General features: G+C 33.8%; 1 protein-coding gene across 1 annotated transcript in view; it reads left to right on the plus strand.

Moving 5' to 3' along the window:
* The window catches only part of eIF3d1 (eukaryotic translation initiation factor 3 subunit d1), a 72,673-nt gene that overhangs the window by 49,056 nt on the left and 1,218 nt on the right, over positions 1-22,399 (plus strand). The window contains exons 11-16 of the mRNA XM_090385693.1: positions 1,456-1,586; positions 4,262-4,344; positions 10,906-11,035; positions 14,168-14,310; positions 14,666-14,858; positions 17,432-17,527. Of these exons, the coding sequence (XP_090241819.1) occupies positions 1,456-1,586; positions 4,262-4,344; positions 10,906-11,035; positions 14,168-14,310; positions 14,666-14,858; positions 17,432-17,527 (776 nt within the window). The remainder of the gene's footprint in view (positions 1-1,455; positions 1,587-4,261; positions 4,345-10,905; positions 11,036-14,167; positions 14,311-14,665; positions 14,859-17,431; positions 17,528-22,399) is intronic.

Raw genomic sequence — 22,399 nt, forward strand, 5'->3', positions numbered from 1 at the left:
TTTAATATATTAAAAAGTAAGAGATTACCTCAGTTTTTTTCGTGGAATGCTTCCAGTCAATTCTCTCTCATATGTGACAAATAAAATAAGATGAAAAAAGTGAAAAAACCAATTAATGAATTCCCTCACTCATAGAGATATGACCAAATCCGATGTGCAACAGAATCGAAAGCCGAGAGCCCCAACCGGACCCCGAAACACATCAAACCACCGCAGCAAGACCATAAGTGCGAGAAGACATTGTGTCGTAATAATTAGTTAAAACTGGTTCCAATAATAAATAATTAAAAACACTTAAAATCACAATTAAAAAGATTAAAAACTTTAAAATTAAATGGATTAAAAGTTACAATTTGGATGAATACTCAAATTAAACGAAATGCACAGCTGTTTCCCTTCCTTAAGCAGACCACACTTCGTGATATTCCCATCCTGTGAACATGGTGATCAACCAAAAAGCATGGTCTGCTTAAGGAAGGGAAACAGCTGTGCATTTTGCTTAATTTCAGTATTCATCCAAATCCTAACTTTTAATCCGTTTAATTTTAAATAGTTGTTGTTGTTATTGTTAGTGTATGTGCAGTGCAGTATACCAATGTTCCACTTGCTTAAATATTTTCCATATTTAACTTTATTAGAAAGTCAAAATCATGTTAAAATAATGAAGAACAACTGTATTTCAGTTTTTCTCTCCCCAAAAGGTATTGAATAGTGTATAAATGGTGTCCAGAAAGTATCATCTGGACACTCCTGTTTTCATAGTCCTTTGTTCCTGAATGAACAAATGACTTGGACTGGAATATAAGAAAAACATGAGCCGCACAAGTTAGTTGCCTATCATGACAGTACTGAGAGGGGGGTGCGTGTACTGTCAGATGTCACATTGTTGTCTTGTTGAATTGTGAAATGGCTAAATAGCCTTTGCCATACAAAGTTGACTGTTGATGTTATTATGAAATGGAAGTGTCTCACCACCATCCAGAAACACAGGAAGATCACAGAAGCTTGTTCCATATGAATAGTGGATAACTGGAAGGTGGTATGACAGGCTTATCAGACATCCCTGAAAAACACCAACCATGAGTTTAAGCCATCAACAAAGGTTGAGGTCTGTGTGCACATTATATATTAACTTTTAAGAAGTGTTAATAAAATTGTCTATTAGCAATTTTTTTATTGGAAAAAATTTTTATTACTATATCACTGCCATAATGATGTTCATTCCAGTACAGGTCTGTTTTTATATATATATATATATATAGATTTTTAGAAGTGTATTTACAACAAACTACAATCAGATTAATTACACCAGGCCCATTTATCATAATACAATCAGATTCTTTTTATTTATGCCATTTGTTCTCTTTTTTTAGATAATTTCGTAATAGTTTCCTTCTAAAAATACTTTGCTAATTGTTTTGGTGGAATTTCTAAATTTATTTATTTTTTAAATAGATCTGCTCACTGTAAACGAAACTGCTGCTGAACCACCACATGAAGAAGCTAACAGTTTAAACTCTCCAAGAAACTTAGCATTGGAAGCTACCTTTATTAATCACAACTTTTCTCAACAAGTTCTTAAAATGGTAAGTTAATCATTGTTATTTGTTTTGCTATGAAGAAATTATTGGTGGATAAGTGCAGAGTAGAAAATGCTAGCTATACATTGTTGTAATGGCACATTGATAGTGCATAAATCCAACAATATTTGAATTCCTTTGGATGGTTATCTGATATGAAAATATGGTAATTAACCGTATATTTTTATACCAGTGCAGTGCAAAACAACAGTCAATAGTACCAAAACAGAAAGGCATTCATCAGTGTTGGATTTGAGTGGTCTTATGGTCCTGGCGCACATATTTTTAGAGGCCCAAAAAAGGTCACGTGAACCCTGGAACAACAATAATTGCATTATTCCTAGGCCATTGTGCCTTGGTAAATCCAACCTTGGCATTCATACTATATAACTGGCAATTTCCTATATTGCAAATCATTTTTGCATAGCCAGGGAGGTGGAGGGACATGGGTGTCCAAATTCAGTAATGCATGTTTGCTCATAACTAATAAAGATTTGTCAAATTTTTAATAAAAATCAAATAAAACAACTTTCCTTGAACATTGCGAATTATAACTGGGTGAATAATATAGTTGAGAGGACAAAAGGACCCAAAATACCGGAGGCAAAATGATCTTCATCCCTGACAGTGGGGTAAATGTTAAGATATGATGTAAAACAATTTTTATTTTTGCCGTATTAAGTAGTGATGTAATTTTTATATACAGAATGCTTTGTGGCATATGAGCTGTACTTTCGGAATCAATTCAGGACTTGAAAACAACGAAGAAAAGTTCATATAAACATATCTGATTCTGAATGGTTACAGAGCTAAAATAAATAAGAATAAGCAAACATGTATCCAGTATGAATAAACATTTTACTAGCTGTGTGTGCTTATTCTTATTTATTATTATTTTTTACCATTTAAAAAATATTTTTTAATTTTTTTTATTTAAACAGCTACAGGTCTATGACCATTCAGAATTTATCATATTTAATGTAAACTTTGTTCCTTGTTTTCAGGTCCTGAAACTAAAATTGTGTGTGTGTGTGTGGACAAATGTATTTTATCAGTGTTTTGAATAGGGATGCTGACCTGTCAAATGTAATTACAATGGAAAAAATTGAGAATGCCTGCAAGCTAAAAGCAGATTACCTGAAATTAAATGAAATTAAGATTAACATAAAAATAATAATGATAACAACAATGGTACCTAATGTAGTGGGACTAGGACGTTAACTACTTCTTCACGGGGTTGGCAGCCAAAACCGTAGGAGCCACCGCAATAATCAGGGTCTCTGTTTCTGTTATGATGTATCCGTACGAAATGTATACATCCTAGCCAACCTGACAGAGACCAATAGGAAGGAATAAAATTCAAACGTAAATAAAGTAAAGTTAAAAAGCTAATATAATGCCGATTAAATCCTGTTAAAGGAAAATTGAATGAAAGTTTGAATTAAAAAATGAAGGCAAAATTCAGTATGAAATTTAAACAAAGTAACTTAAGATAAAGGAATAAAGTCAGGTTTTTGACAACTTACTGTATGCTTAGACCGGAATCGGTGAAATTAGCTGGGTTGTAATGTAAATTACTCAGCTAATTTGCGATTCTGGTCTAAGCATACAGTAAGTTGTCAAAAACCTGACTTTATTCTGTTTTCTTAAGTTACTTTGTTTAAATTTCATACTGAATTTTGCCTTCATTTTTTAATTCAAACTTTCATTCAATTTTCCTTTAACAGGATTTAATCTGCATTATTTTAGCTTTTTAACTTTACTTTACTTTATTTTTATTTATGTTTGAATTTTATTCCTTCCTTTTGGTCTGTTTTGGGTCAGCTAGGATGTATATGTTTCGTACGGATACATCATAATAGAAACAGAGACCCTGCTTATTGTGGTGGCTCCTACGGTTTGCCTGCTGATCCCATGAAGAAGTAAAGTCCTAGAACCCACTGCATAGGTACCATTGTTGTATCATTATTTTTATGTTAATCTTAATTTCATTTAATTTCAGATAATCTGCTTTTATCTTGCAGGCATTCTCAATTTTTCCATTGTAATTACACTTGACAGGTCAGCATCCCTACCCAGTACACTGATAAAATACATTTGTTTATATTTCGTTATGGTTGCCGGGTATTTCTGCTATAACTCTTAGTGCCCCGGATCCATAACCCAGTTTAATAATTTAATACTTTTTCTTGCTTGCTTAGACATTCAGTAATGTCATTATATCCTATTATTTTTATCAATGTTTTATATATATATATACATATTATAATAAGTATAAAGATGTAAGCATGAGTTACATGGAAAGCAAAATGCCAAAAAAGAATAATAGCCGAAACCAAAAATATTTTAAAGGAAGTGACCTGTAAAATAAAATAACGATAGCTGGCATCATATAATGGTGGATAAATTTAGCTGTAGTTAAAAAAAAGGGGGAAATCTATTTCCCCTTTTTTTTGTTCTAACTTTTATCTTGCAGGCATTCTCAATTTTTTTCATTGTAATTAATTGTAATTTTGTTCTAACACAATTACAATTAAATCCGATGTCAGCGAAAATAAAAGTTATTGAAATACATGATCAAGTTTTTCATATTCATACTTATTAAATACTATTTATCTTAGCTGTTATCAGTTATGAACTATTAGCAGCTTATTACCATAATAGTGTATTATTATTAATAGGGTGAAGAAAAACATTCATTCCAAAATCCCAACCCTTTCCTTCAGGAAAAAGAGGAAGGAGAAGTTGCATCAGTATCTTACAGGTAATGAACAGATTCAGTTGTCTTTTAGTTAGGAATTTTTATTTTAACATTTTAGATTAGGATTTTATTTTATTAGTTTAGGATTTTTATTCTTGATATACAGTTGGGGACTTAAACAAATTATACTATTCTATCAAACATATCTTTAAATAACCTTTTCTTCTAGCATTCTTCTGTATGCTCTAAAATAGTATAATTTTACAGCATATATATGAAAGAAATTCCTTTTCTTTGTGATATTTCACCAGTGAAAACACTGTATACTGGATTGGATGGCAGGTGCACGGCAGCTTTGGTACCGCTAATCACTCGCTGATGTGCACACGCATGCACACACACACACATACTAGATATTATCAAAAAAAAGTTTCTGGGCAGAATTTTTATTTAAAAAATATACATTTAATTTTCATTTTCAGAAATAAATATTGGCTGTTTACATATTTTTTCAATTGGTTGTATAACTTTATAAAAACCTTCTTTGAAGTCGTTTCTTGGGTACATTTGTCATAACTACCATAATTTTTTCACTGGAAACGTTCCTTTCTTCTATTTTTTTTTTTTTTTTGTAAAGCTTCTTTCTTAACACAGTCAGAAAGTTCAAACAAATAAAGGATAATGGAAGATTATGAATTTTAAGTTCGAAGTCTCAAAGTTTTGTTGGAAGCGCGCACACACACGCGCGCGATAATTTGATATCTGCTGTAATATACGTCAGACATAATATCAGTTAATTTTGCCCGATTAAGTTACAAAATACACAAATAATAGTGTGTGTATATGGAATAAGCCCAAGCAGGTCCATACTGCTTATATTAAATACATTAATGATCGATCCTGTAAAAATATTTCAAAAGAATGGTTAAAATGCTTTAAAACTCACAGATAATGTAAAGGATGAAATACAGATTAATAAATAAAACAAAGGATGTGGGTGAGTACTCTAGGGTGCAAAAACTTAAGTACAGGTAGCCCTCGTTTTACGCTAGTTCAATTTGCACCGATTCGCAATAGCGCCGATCACTAACCACAACCATTTTTATTTATTTTTTTATTTTTTTGCAATTCTTTTGTAAATTGAAAGTTTTAAAATCGTCAGACAAAATTTATCGCCATCGTACTGTACTATGTATCATGCACTGTTCACGTGATTTAGAATAATCTGAGCCAATCAGAGACGAGAAAGATTACCACCCTCAAATTAGCCACTCGTGGATGTGGGTGGTAAAGGTCTATGCAGTGGAGCATTCAGTTGGTTGTTTTTTATGCCATTTACACATTGGAAATTTATTATGCTGACATTTTTTATTAATTGTGCTATTAATAATAGTGATAGCCATGTGCAGTTTTAGCCAATTGTATTATAAAGTTTTTAATTTAATAGAATAAAAAGACACATCTCTGGTAAAAGAAGTTCATTAAATCCTAGTGCAAATGAAAGCGTGAAAAAGGCACATCGATCTATCACATTGGAAAATAAGATGGAGGTTATTTGGAGGATGGAAGCTGGTGAAAGCCGCCTTAATATTTGTAGGGCGTATGAATATGTCTCCGTCGACTATTACTACAACTATGAAGAATGCTAATAAAATAAAACAATCAATGCAAAGTGGTAGGTAAAATTTTTGGTGCCCGGAACCAAATATTTTACCCTGTGACGATAGACTACATTATGTAAAGGGTTCCATTTGCACCTATCTCCCCAAGAACCTAATCCCAATGTAAATCGAGGGCTACCTGTATTTATTGAATATGGACAGTTGCATGCTACACTGTAGATGAGCTATGTTAATCACATGAATCTGCCGTATGGACAGCCATAGTTTTTAACATGCAGTTCTTCACAAATGTGTATTTTAAAATATTTTTACACTTCCAAATGTTTATATTCGAAAATTAGTATTGCCATTGCACAATGTACATACATGCCACCCAAATATCAACATGAAACTACTCATCATACAACACTTCTTTATACTCCAGTAATGCTGTTTTATATATAGAAGGAAATGCAGTTAACTCCCTCAAAACAACAATTAAAATAACGTTGATTAATTAATTGATAAATATAATTTAAGTAAATATATTTGATTATTTAAATTGTTTAAAACTACAGTCTGGAATGGTCACTGGTAATTGTATACTTCATGGCAACTTCACTTGCAAGCAACACACTGTATCCATGTGGCACGTGGCATCCGTAGTGGAAACCAGCAAATATCTGCTGTCATCTGATGACGCTCAAAAGTTAACGTTCATTTTTATATAAAGAGGGAGGTAATTTCCTTAAGAAAGGCCTGAGTGGCAGGTTGCTTATAGATTTGTATTAATTTGAAAGTGTCTTGTAATTTGAAATATGTCCCTGAGAGTTTCTGAAGAAATGTATCTACAGTTCACATAAATAAAAATGTGCATCTCTAACTCACCAAATCCAGGGATGCCTATATTCAAAAGTTATTGTCACACAATGAGGAGCATTGATGTGAAATAATTTATCATTTTACTTATCCACACGTCAAGTTTCTTCCATCTGATTGTCTCTCAAATGTTTAATGTCTAAGTATATGTAGTCTTATTGCAAATGTGATATGGAATAAATGCATAATAAATTATATCAAAATAATTCTGACATAGAAAGCTATGTCTAAAACTACAGTGTGGAATGGTCACTGGTAATTGTATACTTCAATTACAGATTGATACATCAATCTGTATTTTTTATTCTTAGGAGATATGGGTGATTTTATTGAGAAGATTGGCATTTTGTCTTTGGATTGTAAAGATATCACTGCACTTCATCTCCTGTCATCATTACTTTTAGAACTCCTGGATTATTTTCATAAATTTCAACTGCTTCTTTTGAAAGAAGTCACAATCTTCATTCTTTAAAATATGAGATATAATGGCTTGACAACTTGAAAGTTTTGTGTCTTGAAATCTTATTTGATGATTTAAAGCACTTTTGCCATTTGGTTACATATAACTCTTAATATTTTTACTCTTGAGTGACATAACTCTTGATAAAGTTTTTTCATGATATACTTCAACTGTCATTTCTAGTCTCTGAGGCTGATTTATTCAACAGAAAGCAAAATTTTATAGATCTTTATTCAGAAAACGATATTTTTGCCAAATACACCTAATTCTGTTTTTACACGATAGATACATTCCTGAAAAATATGTGTAAAAAAAAATTCGTGTAAAAAAAGACATTGTATTTATGGAAGAAAAGAAGATTGGTTCCGAATCTAAAAAAATCAGTAAAAATAATTAAAAAAAAAACACGTAAAATATTCGTTCGTTTTAAGCTTATATTTTATTTCAACAAAATACACATGTAATAATATGTAATTAAAATGTACTAAAATAAATTTGTATGCATATGAAATGAAAAAAAATTCTTCTTGAACAAAAAAAATCTGTTTTACACATAACAAGATTTTATTCATTTTCACTTTCTGATAATAAACGGCGCATACGCTTGCGTACGACTGGAATATCACTGCCATTACTAGAAATGTTGTGGACATTGTCTTCTTCCTCTATTAATGAAATTCTTTCTGTGATCTCTTCAGCAAAATCAGCACGAGTGTCCTCTGGTGCTGATGTTTCACCGGTTTTACGAACGAATTCAGTTATTAATCGTTGTGTTCGTGTTTTGGTTAGGCCGTTATATAATTCTCTGTAAGAGGCTGTCAACAACTTCAGTTCACATTGAAACTTCCCAGCGCGTTCCTCATTAGGGTCATGTTTGACAAAATGATTACCTAATTTTCTGGCCAGTTCCAGACCTTCTTTTATTAAATCTGCATTTAGAACAGGATCATTTTCTTCATTATCACTACGTTCTGTGGGATAAGGAGTCCCAAGGACAACCTCTAATATTTCATCTTCGCTTAGGGCTTTGTTGGTTAACAATTCATCGATATCTTCAAACGATAGATCATCGAATCCTTCTCCACCAATTTTGTGTGCCATTGTAATGATGTTGGGAAATTCGGTCGTATTAGGGATGATGGGATCTTTGCTTTTTACACATTGTGGCCAAACCGCTTTCCAACACGCATTTAAAGTTGCTGGTTTTAATTCAGTTAACGCTAATCCAACTTGATTGATACAATCTATAATTGAGAATTTCTTCCACACATCAATGACTGTTAGTGTTTCATCATTCAGTTTGTCCAAAACGTGTTGGAATGTTCGTTTTACGTAGTATGTTTTAATTGTCGCAATTATACCTTGGTCTAGCGGTTGTATCAAAGATGTAGTATTAGGTGGCAGAAATAAAATTTGTACGTTTGGGTGTTCCAAGACAGGATGGCCGGGTATTGTCAAGAATCAGAAGAACTTTAAATTCGAGACCTTTCAAATTCATATAACGTCTGACTTCTGGGACGAAACATTTGTTGAACCATTCTGTAAAAATAGTAGTGGTCACCCAGGCCTTCTTGTTTGCCATCCAGTGAACAGGCAGTTTATTGATATCTACACCTTTCATTGAACGTGGGTTTAGGGCTCGATTTACCAGCAGTGGTTTCAACATACGATCTCCTGAAGCGTTGGAGGAAAATAATAAGGTCACACGATCCTTAGCTACCTTAAAACCACCAGCAGTTTTCTGCAATTTGGCTACATACGTTCTGTTCAGCATTCGTTTCCAGAAGAAACCAGTTTCATCTGCATTCCACACTTGATCAGGAGTGTATCCTCCATCTTCAATAATTTTTGCAAGTTCCTGCGGGAATACTTTAGCAGCCGATTCATCTGCAGATGCAGTTTCACCTTTAATTTTTATATTATGAAGAGCATTCCTTTTAAGAAACCCTGTCATCCAACCTGTACTCGCAGAAAATTCATACTTTCTGTTTAACTGAGATGAAGTGCTTGGCTCCTTTTCTTTAATCTGTCTGTAAATTCTTAGTGCTGTTTGCTTGATGGCATTTCCATCTACTGGTACTCTTTTTTGTGACTGATCTTCTATCCATATTACCAGGGCCTTTTCCATTTTTTCCTTGACAATATCTCTTGTATATGATGATGAATTAACACTTACTTTTGTTCCAGAACATACCGACTTCCTAATTGCAGCTTCATTTTTCTTAATAGTTCTTACAGCGGTAGCTTCATGTACACCAAAATGCTTTCCTACAGACGTAGCCCCTTGTCCAGTTGCAAGACGATCTAAAATTTGAATTTTAAGTTCCAAAGAAATCGCTTTCCTTTTCATTTTGGTAATAGGCGAATTATTCGACATTATATAAGGGCTACCGAAAAATATCTCAGTTATAATTAATAAAAAAAGGTATGAAAATTTTGTAAACTTACAATTTATTGACTATCGGCAAAATTAATAAATTTATATGTGCACAAATTTCACTAAAGATTCTTTCACTTTGAAATAGAGCTTACTACTATATGTCTGCCGAAGATACAATGCACAAATACCGTAGATGTGCACCAAATTCAATAAAAACGTTGATGATTCATAGATACCTAAACTTACACATTGGTAAGCAAAAGCACGCGTTTCAAAACGCATACACTAGCTGTTATCCAATCTATTGGTGCGTGTAATATAGAAATGATACTAATATGCCACAAATAAAAAAATTTTTCTTAGAATTTAGGCAAAAAAAATTCATAGAAATCGTGTTAAATCAAAATGATTCGCGTAAAAAGAGAATGAAATATTTATTTTGAATTCGTGTTAAACCAAATTCGTGTAAAAAAAGTTTGTGCAAAAACAGAATTAGGTGTACTTACATTCAACAAGAGTAAAATAAACCTTTGCATAGATGCAACCAAAACACCACCTACTCTAAAAAATTATAGACATTTTAGGTTACAAAATAAAGTTTTTCTTATTTGATGCTCAGATATTTTTAACAAATTTAGTCAGGCTTTTGTGATCCTACCTTATATAAGTGTTTGTTAAAATATCATTATTTATATTAAATCATTCTGGATTATTTTTTATTATTATTTTTTTTTATGTAAGGGCAATTTTCTGCCTTTACCTAAATATTCTGCTCTGTGTTGAACATGCTGATTCAGTCTTATGTATACTTTGCTCTTGTCTTTCATTTAATTCCATATTTATAATATGAAATGAATTACATATCCTGCTGTGTGTGTGTGTCTTGAACATGCATTGAACTGACTAATTCAGCCTGATTTATATTTTATACTTGTTATGTACTTCATTCCATATTGTAAATATGGAATTAGATAGTGCAGTAAACCTGTTTACTGAAATATTTGACCTAGAGAAGATTTTTAAATATCAAAATAATGGAAAATTTCATCCAGCATATGAACAAATATTGCTTACAGTTTTTTAAAAATTGTTTATTATTGTTTTGAGTTGGCTTCCTTTTATTTCATTTTTTTTTCTCTAAAACTTTAGTGATATTAATAAAGTAACTCACTAATTGCTGTACATGTAAAATATGTATAACATCTTATAAAATGAGCATATTCTCATCTTTTAAATACATATATACACACACGTCTGTATGTGTACATATGTACCTAACACACGTTTTTATATCTTTTCTACAGATATCGTATGTGGGAATTAGGAGATAATGTAGAATTAATTGTTCGCTGTGAACATGATGCTGTAATGCATGGTCCAAATGGAGAACTACAATTTATTAATATTAGAGCCTTGACAGAATGGGATCCTAGGGTATGTTTCTACTTCATTCAGCAATATTTCATATGTTTGATTAATATCATTAAAGAGTCACCTTGGAGAATAATTGGATTTTTAAGTTTACTGCACATTGTGACTCCTCCCTAGGGTTATACTATACCAACGGCAGGAACCCAAATTTGAAACTAAGGTTTATTATAATTCCATGAAAAAACAAGATGTAAATTAAGATAGGAAATTTGGAATGTAACATAATGAAATATTGGACTTTGAACCAAGATTACTACAAACTGTGACTCCTATCTGGTAGTATTTATATATTCTGGTATTTGATGATAGAGAGCTATTAAGTGCTCAATAATTCCTATATTCTATTATATTATGAAAAACAACAGGGATTACCTTTATTTTTGATATAGGATTGATATTTGATATATCCTATATCAAAAATAAAGGTAATCCCTGTTGTTTTCATAATATCCTGGTATGTACCCAAAGAATAAATCCAGTATTTATTTATACAAAATAATGACCAAAAACATCTAAATTAAAATAAGGTAATATTTTTGACATAATTAAATTTTTTTTCAAATGCTAATTACTTCAGAAAATCGGAAATTTTTTATTTTATTTTATACATTTATTTTCCTTGGATATGTAATTAAATACTAGATGTATTCTTTGTTTTAATTTGTAATTAAATGAAGCTTCATTTCATTTAAGCAGAAAAATGAATCACCACAATGTTCGTGTACGGGGCACTGAAAACTAACATGTCACGATTGAATACGTAAAGGATTCATCAAAAGTTAGTCTTTTGTGCCACAGGTCTTTGGTCCATTATTTTTTCAGAGAACACAGTGACGGGGATCAGTTATCTGGATATGCTGATGGAGTGACTTTTTCCACAGCTACAGGAAGTTTCCAACAACATTTTCCAGCTGGGTGGGTCTCCGCCTTACTTTCATCGCGCTGCTGTGGAAGGTGTTCTTAATACGGCATTGGATTGGGCACTCTATTCAAAACATTGACCTGCCTCTGGAACAGTGTCACCCAGATATCATACCATGTGACTTCTCCTTGTGGAGATACGTCGAGAACCTTGTGTTTGTACCACCTCTTTCTTGCAGCCTTAAAGAAATGAAGGAACGTATTGTGGCTGCTATTTCAACCATCAATGGTAATATGCTACAAAGGGTCTGAGATGAATTAGACTACAGGATTGATGTGTGCTCAATATGTGCACAAGGGGCACATATTGGGCATTTTTAAGGCTATAGAAATAACTGTGATAGTTCCTTTACAAACTGGTTTTGACTACATGTTCATATACAGGGTGTCCGAAAAATACACGGCATAACTTCAGGAATGAGTTCCTCATATTCAAAACTCGGAAACCAATGCTTGGTTTCTGAGTTTTGATGGTCTGTCTATGACACTTAACTGTTCACATCACCTTATAGTAATTGTTCAAAATGTCCACCTTCTGCCTGAATACAGGCCTCACATCGACGTCTCATGGACTTGTGAAGACATGCCAAATTCCTGGCATATTTCGTATTGTCTCACAACCTGCCACAATTCGATTGCGGAGAGTTTCCACATCAGCTACCGGAGTCGAATACACCAATGACTTTAAATGGCCCCACAAGAAGAAATCTAGTGGGTTTAAATCAGTGAGCATGGAGGCCAGGTAGTTGGTCCACCTCTACCTATCCACTGACCAGGAAACCTTTGATTCAGATAATTGCAGGCTAGGTGGCTGAAATGTGCAGGAGCGCCATAGTGCATGAAGTGTGCTTGTTGATGAATGATCAGTGGCGTGTCGTCCAAGAAATCAGGCATGTTGTTTTCCAGAAAGTTTCTGTATGCCTGCCCTGTGAGTTTGTTTGGAAGTACATGGGTCCCAAATAACTTATCACCAAAAACACCTGCCCAGATGTTGGTGATGTGATGGAAGAATTGCATGTGGGTTTTCCTCAGCCCATACATGCTGATTGCGAAAGTTTTGGATTCCGTCTCGTGTGAACTGTGCTTCATCTGTGAATATCACTAAGGCAGGAAAGTGAGGGTTGTACCATACTGCTGCAAAAACCACTGGCAGAACATTACTCGTGCAGGGTAATCTGCTGGTGACAAGGCCTGTACCCTTTACAGATGGTAAGGATACAGTTGGTGTTCTTGCAACACTCTCCAAATAGTTGAATGTTGAACAGCCAGTTGCATTGCTGTTCTGCATGTGCTGATTCCAGGAGTCATAGATCTTGGTCATCCTCTGTCGGCAGCATGAGGTGTAAAGGTCCCATGTTCACAAAGGCGGCGATGGATACCTTCAAATGTTTTCCTGTCTGGACATCTTCGTTCTGGGAACCTTTCGTGGTACAAACAATGAGCCTCCAGAGCATTGCCGTCTGCCAAACCGTACATAAAGTGCTTATCCGCTTGCTCCTGATTTGAGTACATGGTCGGAATGGAAAACCACCAGATTCTGTCAGTACCTTGTGATGAAGGAAATCACCTGCAGGAGATAAGACATTCTGGTTAATAACTTGGGAACCAAGCATTTCCGGAACTATGTTGATATGAAATATTTTTATTGTCTACATACGAGGAACTCATTCCTGAAGTTATGCTGTGTATTTTTGAGACACCCTGTATAACCTAGTTACTGAGTAATAAATTTTTGAAACTGTTCAATTCTTTTTGAATCACCCTGTATATTGGAGTATATAAATACCCCAATGAGGATGTGTAGTAATCATGGTTTTGGTTATTTTCAGTTATTTTACCTGTGGGTATAAAACTGAATTATCCATTGGATGCATGTTGGAATATCTAAATATACCTAGTGTCACTACAAGCACTAAACTTGGTTTAAAGGCTGATTTTTACTTTATTTCATTTCCATGTCTTAATTTTTTCACAGTTTGGGGGGCAAGAGTGTTATAGCAAATGTTGAGCGTCAGGTCTAATTTCCAGCAGTTTTTTATCATTTGGGGAGGTCTCACAACATACAGTGAATTTTTGTACTGTTTTAATTATTTTTCATGTTGCAATTGAGTGCTAAGTATTTTTAATTACAAAATACCTCCATGTAGTATTTTGTAATTAAAAATATTATTGGTGCATTATCAAACTATTCAATGTTTTTCTTCCTAACTTTAGTGTTCAGGAGGAATAGACTGGCGGCAAAAGCTTGATACTCAGCGAGGAGCAGTGCTTGCAAATGAATTAAAGAATAATTCTTGCAAGTTAGCAAAGTGGACTGTCCAAGCATTGCTTGCAGGTTCTGATCAACTTAAATTTGGGTAAGTACTACATTACAGAATGAAGAACATAGAATTCAATTTGAAATTATGAACGTGAAAGAATAATTAAAATAAACATTTAGTACTAATAATTTTTGAAGGGAACAACATTTGGGCCTCACCACTTTCACAACAGTGCAAGTTGATTGTAAAATTCGTGGTAAAAATTCCAAGTCAAATTCGAAACCCTATCATATAATATAATTTGAGTGTGTTTCATTCTGTTTCAATTGAAGCATTGTATGAATTTTTAAATTTCTAGAAATAATTTTTTTTTTTTTTTTTTTTTTTTTTTAATTCCAGCATGTGCCTGTTTATTTACTTAATTATTTATTTATTTTTCCTCCTTTAATAGGTATGTATCCAGAATTCATGTCCGTGATTCTGCTAAACATGCTATCCTTGGAACACAGCAGTTCAAGCCAAAAGAATTTGCTGATCAGATAAATTTGAACATGGACAATGCTTGGGGTATTCTTCGCTGTATTATTGACACATGTATGAAACTAAAGGAGGGGAAGTACTTGATCTTAAAAGATCCGAACAAGGTAATTATATTTCCGAACTTCTTCCCGATTCTTAATATTGTAGATGAAACTTTGGATTTTAAAAATATTATAGCTTAATTTCATTAGATAGCATCACAGGTAAAGTTGATTTTTTTTTTTTTTTTTTGATTTTAATGAATTTTCCTATGACTGCTGATTTAAAAGATTAAAAAATTTGATGGTTCTGAATGTAGTTTAGATTTTTAATGTAAAGACTCAAAGTAAGTAATTTGTTTTATAAAGGCAGTACCAGGAACAACTATAACATTTAAGGGCTTGGGTAAAGAAAGCCTGCACGAGAACGACGACAAACATCAGATAACTTACGCGGTAAATTAGTTTGCCGATACGGCACTCTAGCGCTGCTCACTCGGTAAACAGACGGTAGGTGTTATCGGACTGGAGCAAAGTCGAGAACGATATACTGATTGACAGGTAGGCGTGGCAAACAATGAAATGATTGGTGGTGGGCGCGACAGACGACAAGCTACTGTGTAGTCATTGGTTGGCATTATGATGTGTATTTACCAGTAAAGAACGGTGCATAATAGTTTTGTAATAAACGGTGAACAGGTAATAGTAGCGATGAATCTTTTAAAGATGGAAGAAATTTGTAAGGAAAATGAAACGTTGCTTGATTTTTTGATGAAAACTAAATTGATAAGACCGAAATTGTACTGTTTTAAGTGCAATGATTATTTTAAACTAATTGAATCACGAACAGAGTCATGTGGAAAGTTGTGGTTTTGCAAAAAATGTTCTTCACGAGTTTCTTTATTGAAACATAGTTTTATGGAAAATACAAAAGTTTCATTGAAAAAGATAATGTACATTATATACTTTTGGTCAACGTGCACGCCAGTAACTAAGACAGCATTCCATCTGGAAATTTCGAAAGTGACAGCAATTAAGTTTTATAAGAAACTAAGAGATATTTGCGGATTGCAGTTAATAAAAAAACCCATTAAGTTGGGTGGATCGGGGAAAATTGTAGAAGCAGACGAAACTGTACTGGTAAAACCAAAACATCACAGAGGACGAAATTTAACTGCTAAGAAGAAATGGGTGTTTGGTGTGTTCGAAAGAGAATCTAAATTCGTCTTCATGAAATTGATAAAAAATCGGAAAGCAAAAACTCTTTTGCGCATTATTAGAAAAGTAGTGAAGAAAAATACTACCATCATAATAGATGAATGGCGTGCATATAGCCGTATTACGGCCTTAGAAAAAAAGAAGTACAAACATTTAACGGTGAAACACAAGGAACATTTTGTAGATCCACATACGAATAATATCGAAGCCCAGTGGAAGAAACTAAAAAGTGTAACTAAAGGAGTAAATGGCAGCTGTAAACATATGTTGATGGGTCACATTAATGAATATATGTGGCGTCAAATTTATGGGAAAAATCATGAAGATACTTTTCACAATATTGTTACTCAAAATGCGAATAGCTATTCAGGTCCAACTGTATGATTTGTACTCATGAATTTTTTTTCTGAGAAAGTTTCGTTCCGTTCATTTTATGTTCTTCATTGTGTTTTTTTTTTTTTTTTTCCTCATATTAAAAGCAGATTTTTGGAGTTGATGAGTGCTTTTACTGTATTATTGATTTAGGTTTGGTTACGAAAAAAGGAAAAGGTTTCTTTGTTTTTCGTTGTATTTCATAACCTGAGCTTAAATGGTAGGTTAGGAAATAAAAGAGAAGGTTTCCTTGTATTTCGCGACCTAAACTTAAACGTTAGGTTGGGAAATAATAGAAAAAGAAAGAAAGATTCTTTATATATACAGTATACTGAATAGCTATTAAGGTGCTGATTGACGTTATGATACGTGTGTATCCGCATGAGTGTCTTTAAAAATAAAAGTACATTAATAAAAAAATTAATATTTTATTAATAAACAATTTATGTGCTAGTCCACTCATGTTTCTAAAGAAAAAAGGTTAGGTTACCCCCTCCATTTCGGGAGAGGTTCAAGCTCCCATGGGATTCAAGTGGAGGTAACCTGACCTATTTTCACCATTAGGGCATATTATTGAACAAGAAAATAAAAATACGGTCATAAAAAAATTTATTTTTTTATGAATGTATTTCTAAATATGACTGATTCTAAAGAAAAAAGGTTAGGTTACCCCCTCCACTTCGGGAGGGGTTCAAGCTCCCATGGGATTCAAGTCGAGGTAACCTGATCTTTTTTCACCGTTACAGTAAATGTTAGGGCATGTACGATTAGGACAAGTTACCATTAGTGCTGCTACAGTGATACTAAACCGATGTTATCGTGTGTTGTGTTCGCGCACCAATCAGCACGTCGTTTGCCATGCCTACCTGTCAATCAGTATATCGTTCTCGACTTTGCTCCAGACCGTTAACACCTACCGTCTGTTTACCGAGTGAGCAGCGCTAGAGTGCCGTATCGGCAAACTAATTTTTCGCGTAAGTTATCCGACGTTTCTCGTCGTTCTCGTGCAGGCTTTCTTTACCTTCGCCCATTTAAGATTTAATTTTATTTAAGAGAAGAGAACCAAAAATATAATAGAACTTTTTTTTTTTTTTCTTATATCTGTCTAGCCTGTGATTCGTCTTTATGATATCCCTGATAATACTTTTGAGACTGAAGAAGAGGAAGATGGTGAAAGGGAAGAAGAAAAACCGGGTACTAGTGTGGTAAATTCACCTTGTAGGAATGCTCTTATGTGTGTTGGTTAAATGTAGCAATGTTTCTGTGTAAGCATGTGCACAGAAAATGTAGGCTTACATAGAAAAAGTTATATAGAATTTAACGTTCAAACATTATTTTAATGACATTTTTCATTTTAAGACTTTCTAAGACAGTTTTCTAATTTTTATTTCAGATATTTAGTTATTTATAGTGCCACCTCAATATAACTTTGGTGTCAGGGACAATTTTGACACCTGTGCGTACGTTATGGTCAAAAATGAAGTTTACTTACTGTTTCCAATTTTTTAAAATGAATACACAATGACCAAAAAGACAATCAATTAAGGAAGCAGTTTTATATAGGCAAATTTCATTTTAGATTTTTTTTTTTTACTATTTTTCAGTGAATGAAATGGATTAAACATTTTATAAAAAAAATTCAAAATTTTCAATTTCTTATAATGATCCCACACTCCAAATGAGACATTTTTACAGAGAATCCAATTTACAGTGCATAAGGACCAACTTATTCACATAATCTAATGGTTGCCATAATTGAGTAGTCAAACACAAGGGTACAAAAAGAAAAGTTGTTTTTAAATAGCAGGTACCTCTTGAGAGTTATGCAATTAAGTTATTCCCGATAAACATCATGTAGGTGAAAACCAGTACCTCAGAAATCATTTTCCATAGAAAATAATGTAATACAGCTGGGTTATATTGTGGATCTGACTATGGGATTTCCCCCCCCCCCCAAGGACATACTAACTTTGGATTATAAACAACACAAGTGAATTTTGTGGTACTGCAATATAATTATTGGAGGTCAGCAGTAGCAAGTTATAAAAAATATACAAACTATTCGTTGATTCATGTGCACTTTGCATTATGCCTTTAGCAGTTTTTGCCTTTTATAAATGTGATTTAATCCCTGAAAAGAATGCCTCATGCTGTTATTTATACAAAAAAATTTTAACTGATTATATTGCAACTGAGAAATATGATAGCTGGTTCTTCTCTCAGAACAAAATGTTTGGTTTTGCAAGTACCCCACGTACATCAATCATTTTATAGGGAAAAAAGTTCAAGTATAGATATTATATACAGATCTGAAGGGAAACCTTTTCCCGCAGTGAGTAATCATGGCAATTACAGAAAATCTTTCAATATGCCCATTGCTAAATTAGCATATTTTAAATTTCTAAATTTACATATAGAATTCATTTAAACTTCAGTTCTCCATTATATTGTAGTGTATCTGCCACTTGTTACTCATTTGGAGAGATCTACATTCAAATCTTGTAAGAAACTAGAAAAATTGTTTCAGTTTCTTACAAGATTTAAATGTAGACCTCTTCAATATATGCTATAGTTAGTCAATTTCAGAAAGAGGTAGTGAGAGTTATGTATTATTCTGTTTTTCATCCCATGCAGTGTGACTGTCATTGTGTATGTGCACACACAGACTATTTGAAAAGGTGCACTGTGATCAAAGTAGTTGGTGCACTAAAAACTTAAAACAATTAGTCAACTTAAACTTCAATTCTTCATTGTAGTGGAGGACTTTTATCTTATTATCCCAGGATTGAACTCCTAGTACATAATGAGAAAAACAACATTTATATCACAAATAAAAGGCACTGCTTTTATTTGTAATGTGTAAAGGTAATACTACTTTTATTTGTAATGTGTTGCTACTGCTATGATAACTGTTTTAGTTGTGTTGTCATCTCATCTGAGGTCAGAAAGACAGCTATTTTGGCCATTTATTGATATTCTTACTCTATTTGTATGTCACTACTGTTTAATAGTGTAAGGAAAGATGCACTTAAATGATTTTTGTTCAATGCATATATGCACAAAGTGGAAGTAGATTTCATTGATGTTCCAAGAAGGAACATTGTACTGAATTTATTCAGCCCGCTTTTCTTGCCATCCTTGTCATTGCCTATGTGTTTGTCACATTTGCTCTGTTGCTGCATAATGTGTAAAGTCCTTGACAATATATTAGTTTCATTGCTAGTTTGGAGTCCTGTTAGGGGCTGGAAACATCCTTAAAGGGTTCTTCATTCAAGGATGTAGTTTGTTGATCTCAGGTGGAGGGGGTGGGGTTTTTCTGATAATTAATCCAGGGTTGTTGACTTACACAACATGTAAATCAGTCCATGAGTACATGGATTGATTTTTCAGAGTATCAAGCAAATAATTATAATTTACATGCCTATATAATTTTGCTTTTCTAAAGTAGTTACCCTACTTAAAAGAAAGGAAAGACACATTTCTTAATGTATAACTAACTAAATTTATAAACACACTAACCTCTCCTTATTGGTTGAATTCTGGTGGCACCACTTCTGCTTACACATGGCACAGCCAAAAAACTGAAGAAAACCACTCTTTCCTGGCTTTAAGGATCCATGTGGAAGTTATCCATCACACAAGCCTCCAGGAAATCAGAAATCTCAGAATGAATTGTATGTAAAAAAATATTTCTTAAGAAATCACTCTCATTCTTCATCATCCACTTGTAAACTAGCCAATCTGTGAGCTCCCTTTCCCCTCCTCCTCCCTCTCCCCCTCCCCATTTCTTATACAAAAATGTCTTCAGAATGTTACTATATACCACCTAAAATGGTGAATGAGTTCATTCTGGTGATCTTATAGATACTCTAAATCTTTACTCAAATTTTGCAGCTATTCTTGTAAAAGTTAGTTAGTTATTTGGGTTTTTAGGAGCATTAGCAACTAAGGCCATATTGCTCCGGGATATGCGGTGGTCATTCCCTGACTTTTCCGCATCCTCCGTATTTGGTGGTGACGGGCTCGAACCCCGGTCTAATCAAGAAGCGTGTGCTACGCACTGCTGCTCCTCCCACCTGGCTACGGGGTCGCCTCTTGTAAAAATACACACACCTTATGTCACTATAAATTCAAAAGTTGTCCTCTCTGAATGGGCTTTCTAAATGTGCCTGAAGAAGACCTGGTTCAAGAACTACAGGAACAGGAAGTTGTGCAGGCAAGAAGAATTAATATCAGAAAAGATGGTGGCTCATACTGACATGCAATGTAATTCTCACATTTTCTACTCCAGCCTTACCATCAACAGTTAAAGCCACATACCTCAATTGCCATAAATACCATATTTTTGACACTTTAAGTGTCAAAAATTTGGCCATGTGCAACTAGTACAAGAGAGACTCAGTGTGTCTCAGTTGTGGATTTAAAGAAACATACACATGCAAGCAAACTCCAGTCTGTACAAATTGTAAAGGCAGTCATCCAGCTTATTCCAAAGGTTGCAAGCAATTTTTGGAATAAGCTGGAAATATATGACTGAACATAAGGTAACCTATCAGGAAGCAAGGAAACAAATTTTAAATTTTAAAAAGTGAGCCAAAATATTCATATGTAACTGCAACTGAGAAATAGTGTAGATTAGTCTTGGACTGTCTTATCAGTTCCCCATCAGTCGCTTTTAACAATCATGTCATTAATCAAGCCAGTAACACACCATTTACATATCTCCATTTCCTACATCCCATCCTCCATCCAGAAACTGTGAAATTGAAAGGATCATACCCAACAAAAATGGCTTTTCAATCTTCTCTAAACATGGAGATTGATGTTACCACCAATCTTGATGAAACCATTTTAAAAACAGATGATGTGGACACTCCACATCCCATTTTCCCAAAAAAGGAGGAACTAAAATGTCATGAAAATAAACAGAATAAAATTCCTCTAAAATCCAGCCAGAAACAAACTTTTATTCTAAAACAAAATAATGAAACAGATCTTACAATGAAATTGCAGAGGTATGTGCATTTCTGTTGTAAGAGCTGGCCAAGTCATGTATATTTGTCAATATGTTATGCATTATTGAAGACTTAATTAATCAGTATAGCTCAGTTGGCATCTGTCTACAAGAGAAAACGTCTTACACAACAGATATCCCTCTCAGTCAAAAACTACACAATTTTCAGGCAAAATAGGATCTCTGCTTATACTACACGTGGCATAATAGCCATCTATTAAACTATGAAGTCCCCTCCAGACATATACCACTGCAAACTATTTTAGAAGCAGTTGTGGTATAGTTTGACATTTGAAATCACTCTAGTATCTATATATAAATTGCATCAAATCAGCTATGCTCAGTGGCTGAACTAGATAATCTCGTCTTGTAACTTACAACTCCCTTCTGCCTGTTAGATGACTGATGGACATCATCCATTATGAGGATCTCTTCAGCCATACATCTGTGGATATATAATAGAATCATTATTTGACAAATACAATCTCATGCTGTTAAACACAGGCTCCCTAACTTATGTACTTTTTCCTACAGTCTTAACCTCAGCAAATGTCTTGCTATTATACTTTCCTATGTTCTTTTCATGCACTGAATTGGGAATTTTATATAATTGGCTAAATAGTGAATGTATATGAAGGTATGAGCTTTCCCTGACATGCTGCCATAATGTTAGGTAACACACTATTGTCCAGGAAATCTAGATAAGGCTTCAGTATTCATGGTTTTGTTCAAAAAAACCAAGAATCTCAGATCAAACCATGAAAAACAGCCCCCAGACCATCACTCTGCCCCTGCTAAACTTCATTGACAAGGTGATGCAGTCCAGCAGATAGCTTTCTCTGAACATCTGCCCTACCCAGGCATCATTGTCAGATTAGTAGCCCATGTACTGTCACCCCAAACACAGCTTTCCATTGGTTTACAGTCCTAGAACGATGGGCCTTACACCAACCTAGATGGCTCTGGCATTAGTTGAAGTAGTTAGTGGCTTATGGTGGACCATGGTAACCCATATTATACATGGTCCTGCACACAGTATTGATGCTGATGTGTCCCTGTCCCA

This window comes from Mastigoproctus giganteus, chromosome 12, assembly GCF_048544385.1.
Source record: "Mastigoproctus giganteus isolate SK-2022 chromosome 12, ASM4854438v1, whole genome shotgun sequence".
Taxonomy (NCBI): Eukaryota; Metazoa; Arthropoda; class Arachnida; order Uropygi; family Thelyphonidae; genus Mastigoproctus; species Mastigoproctus giganteus.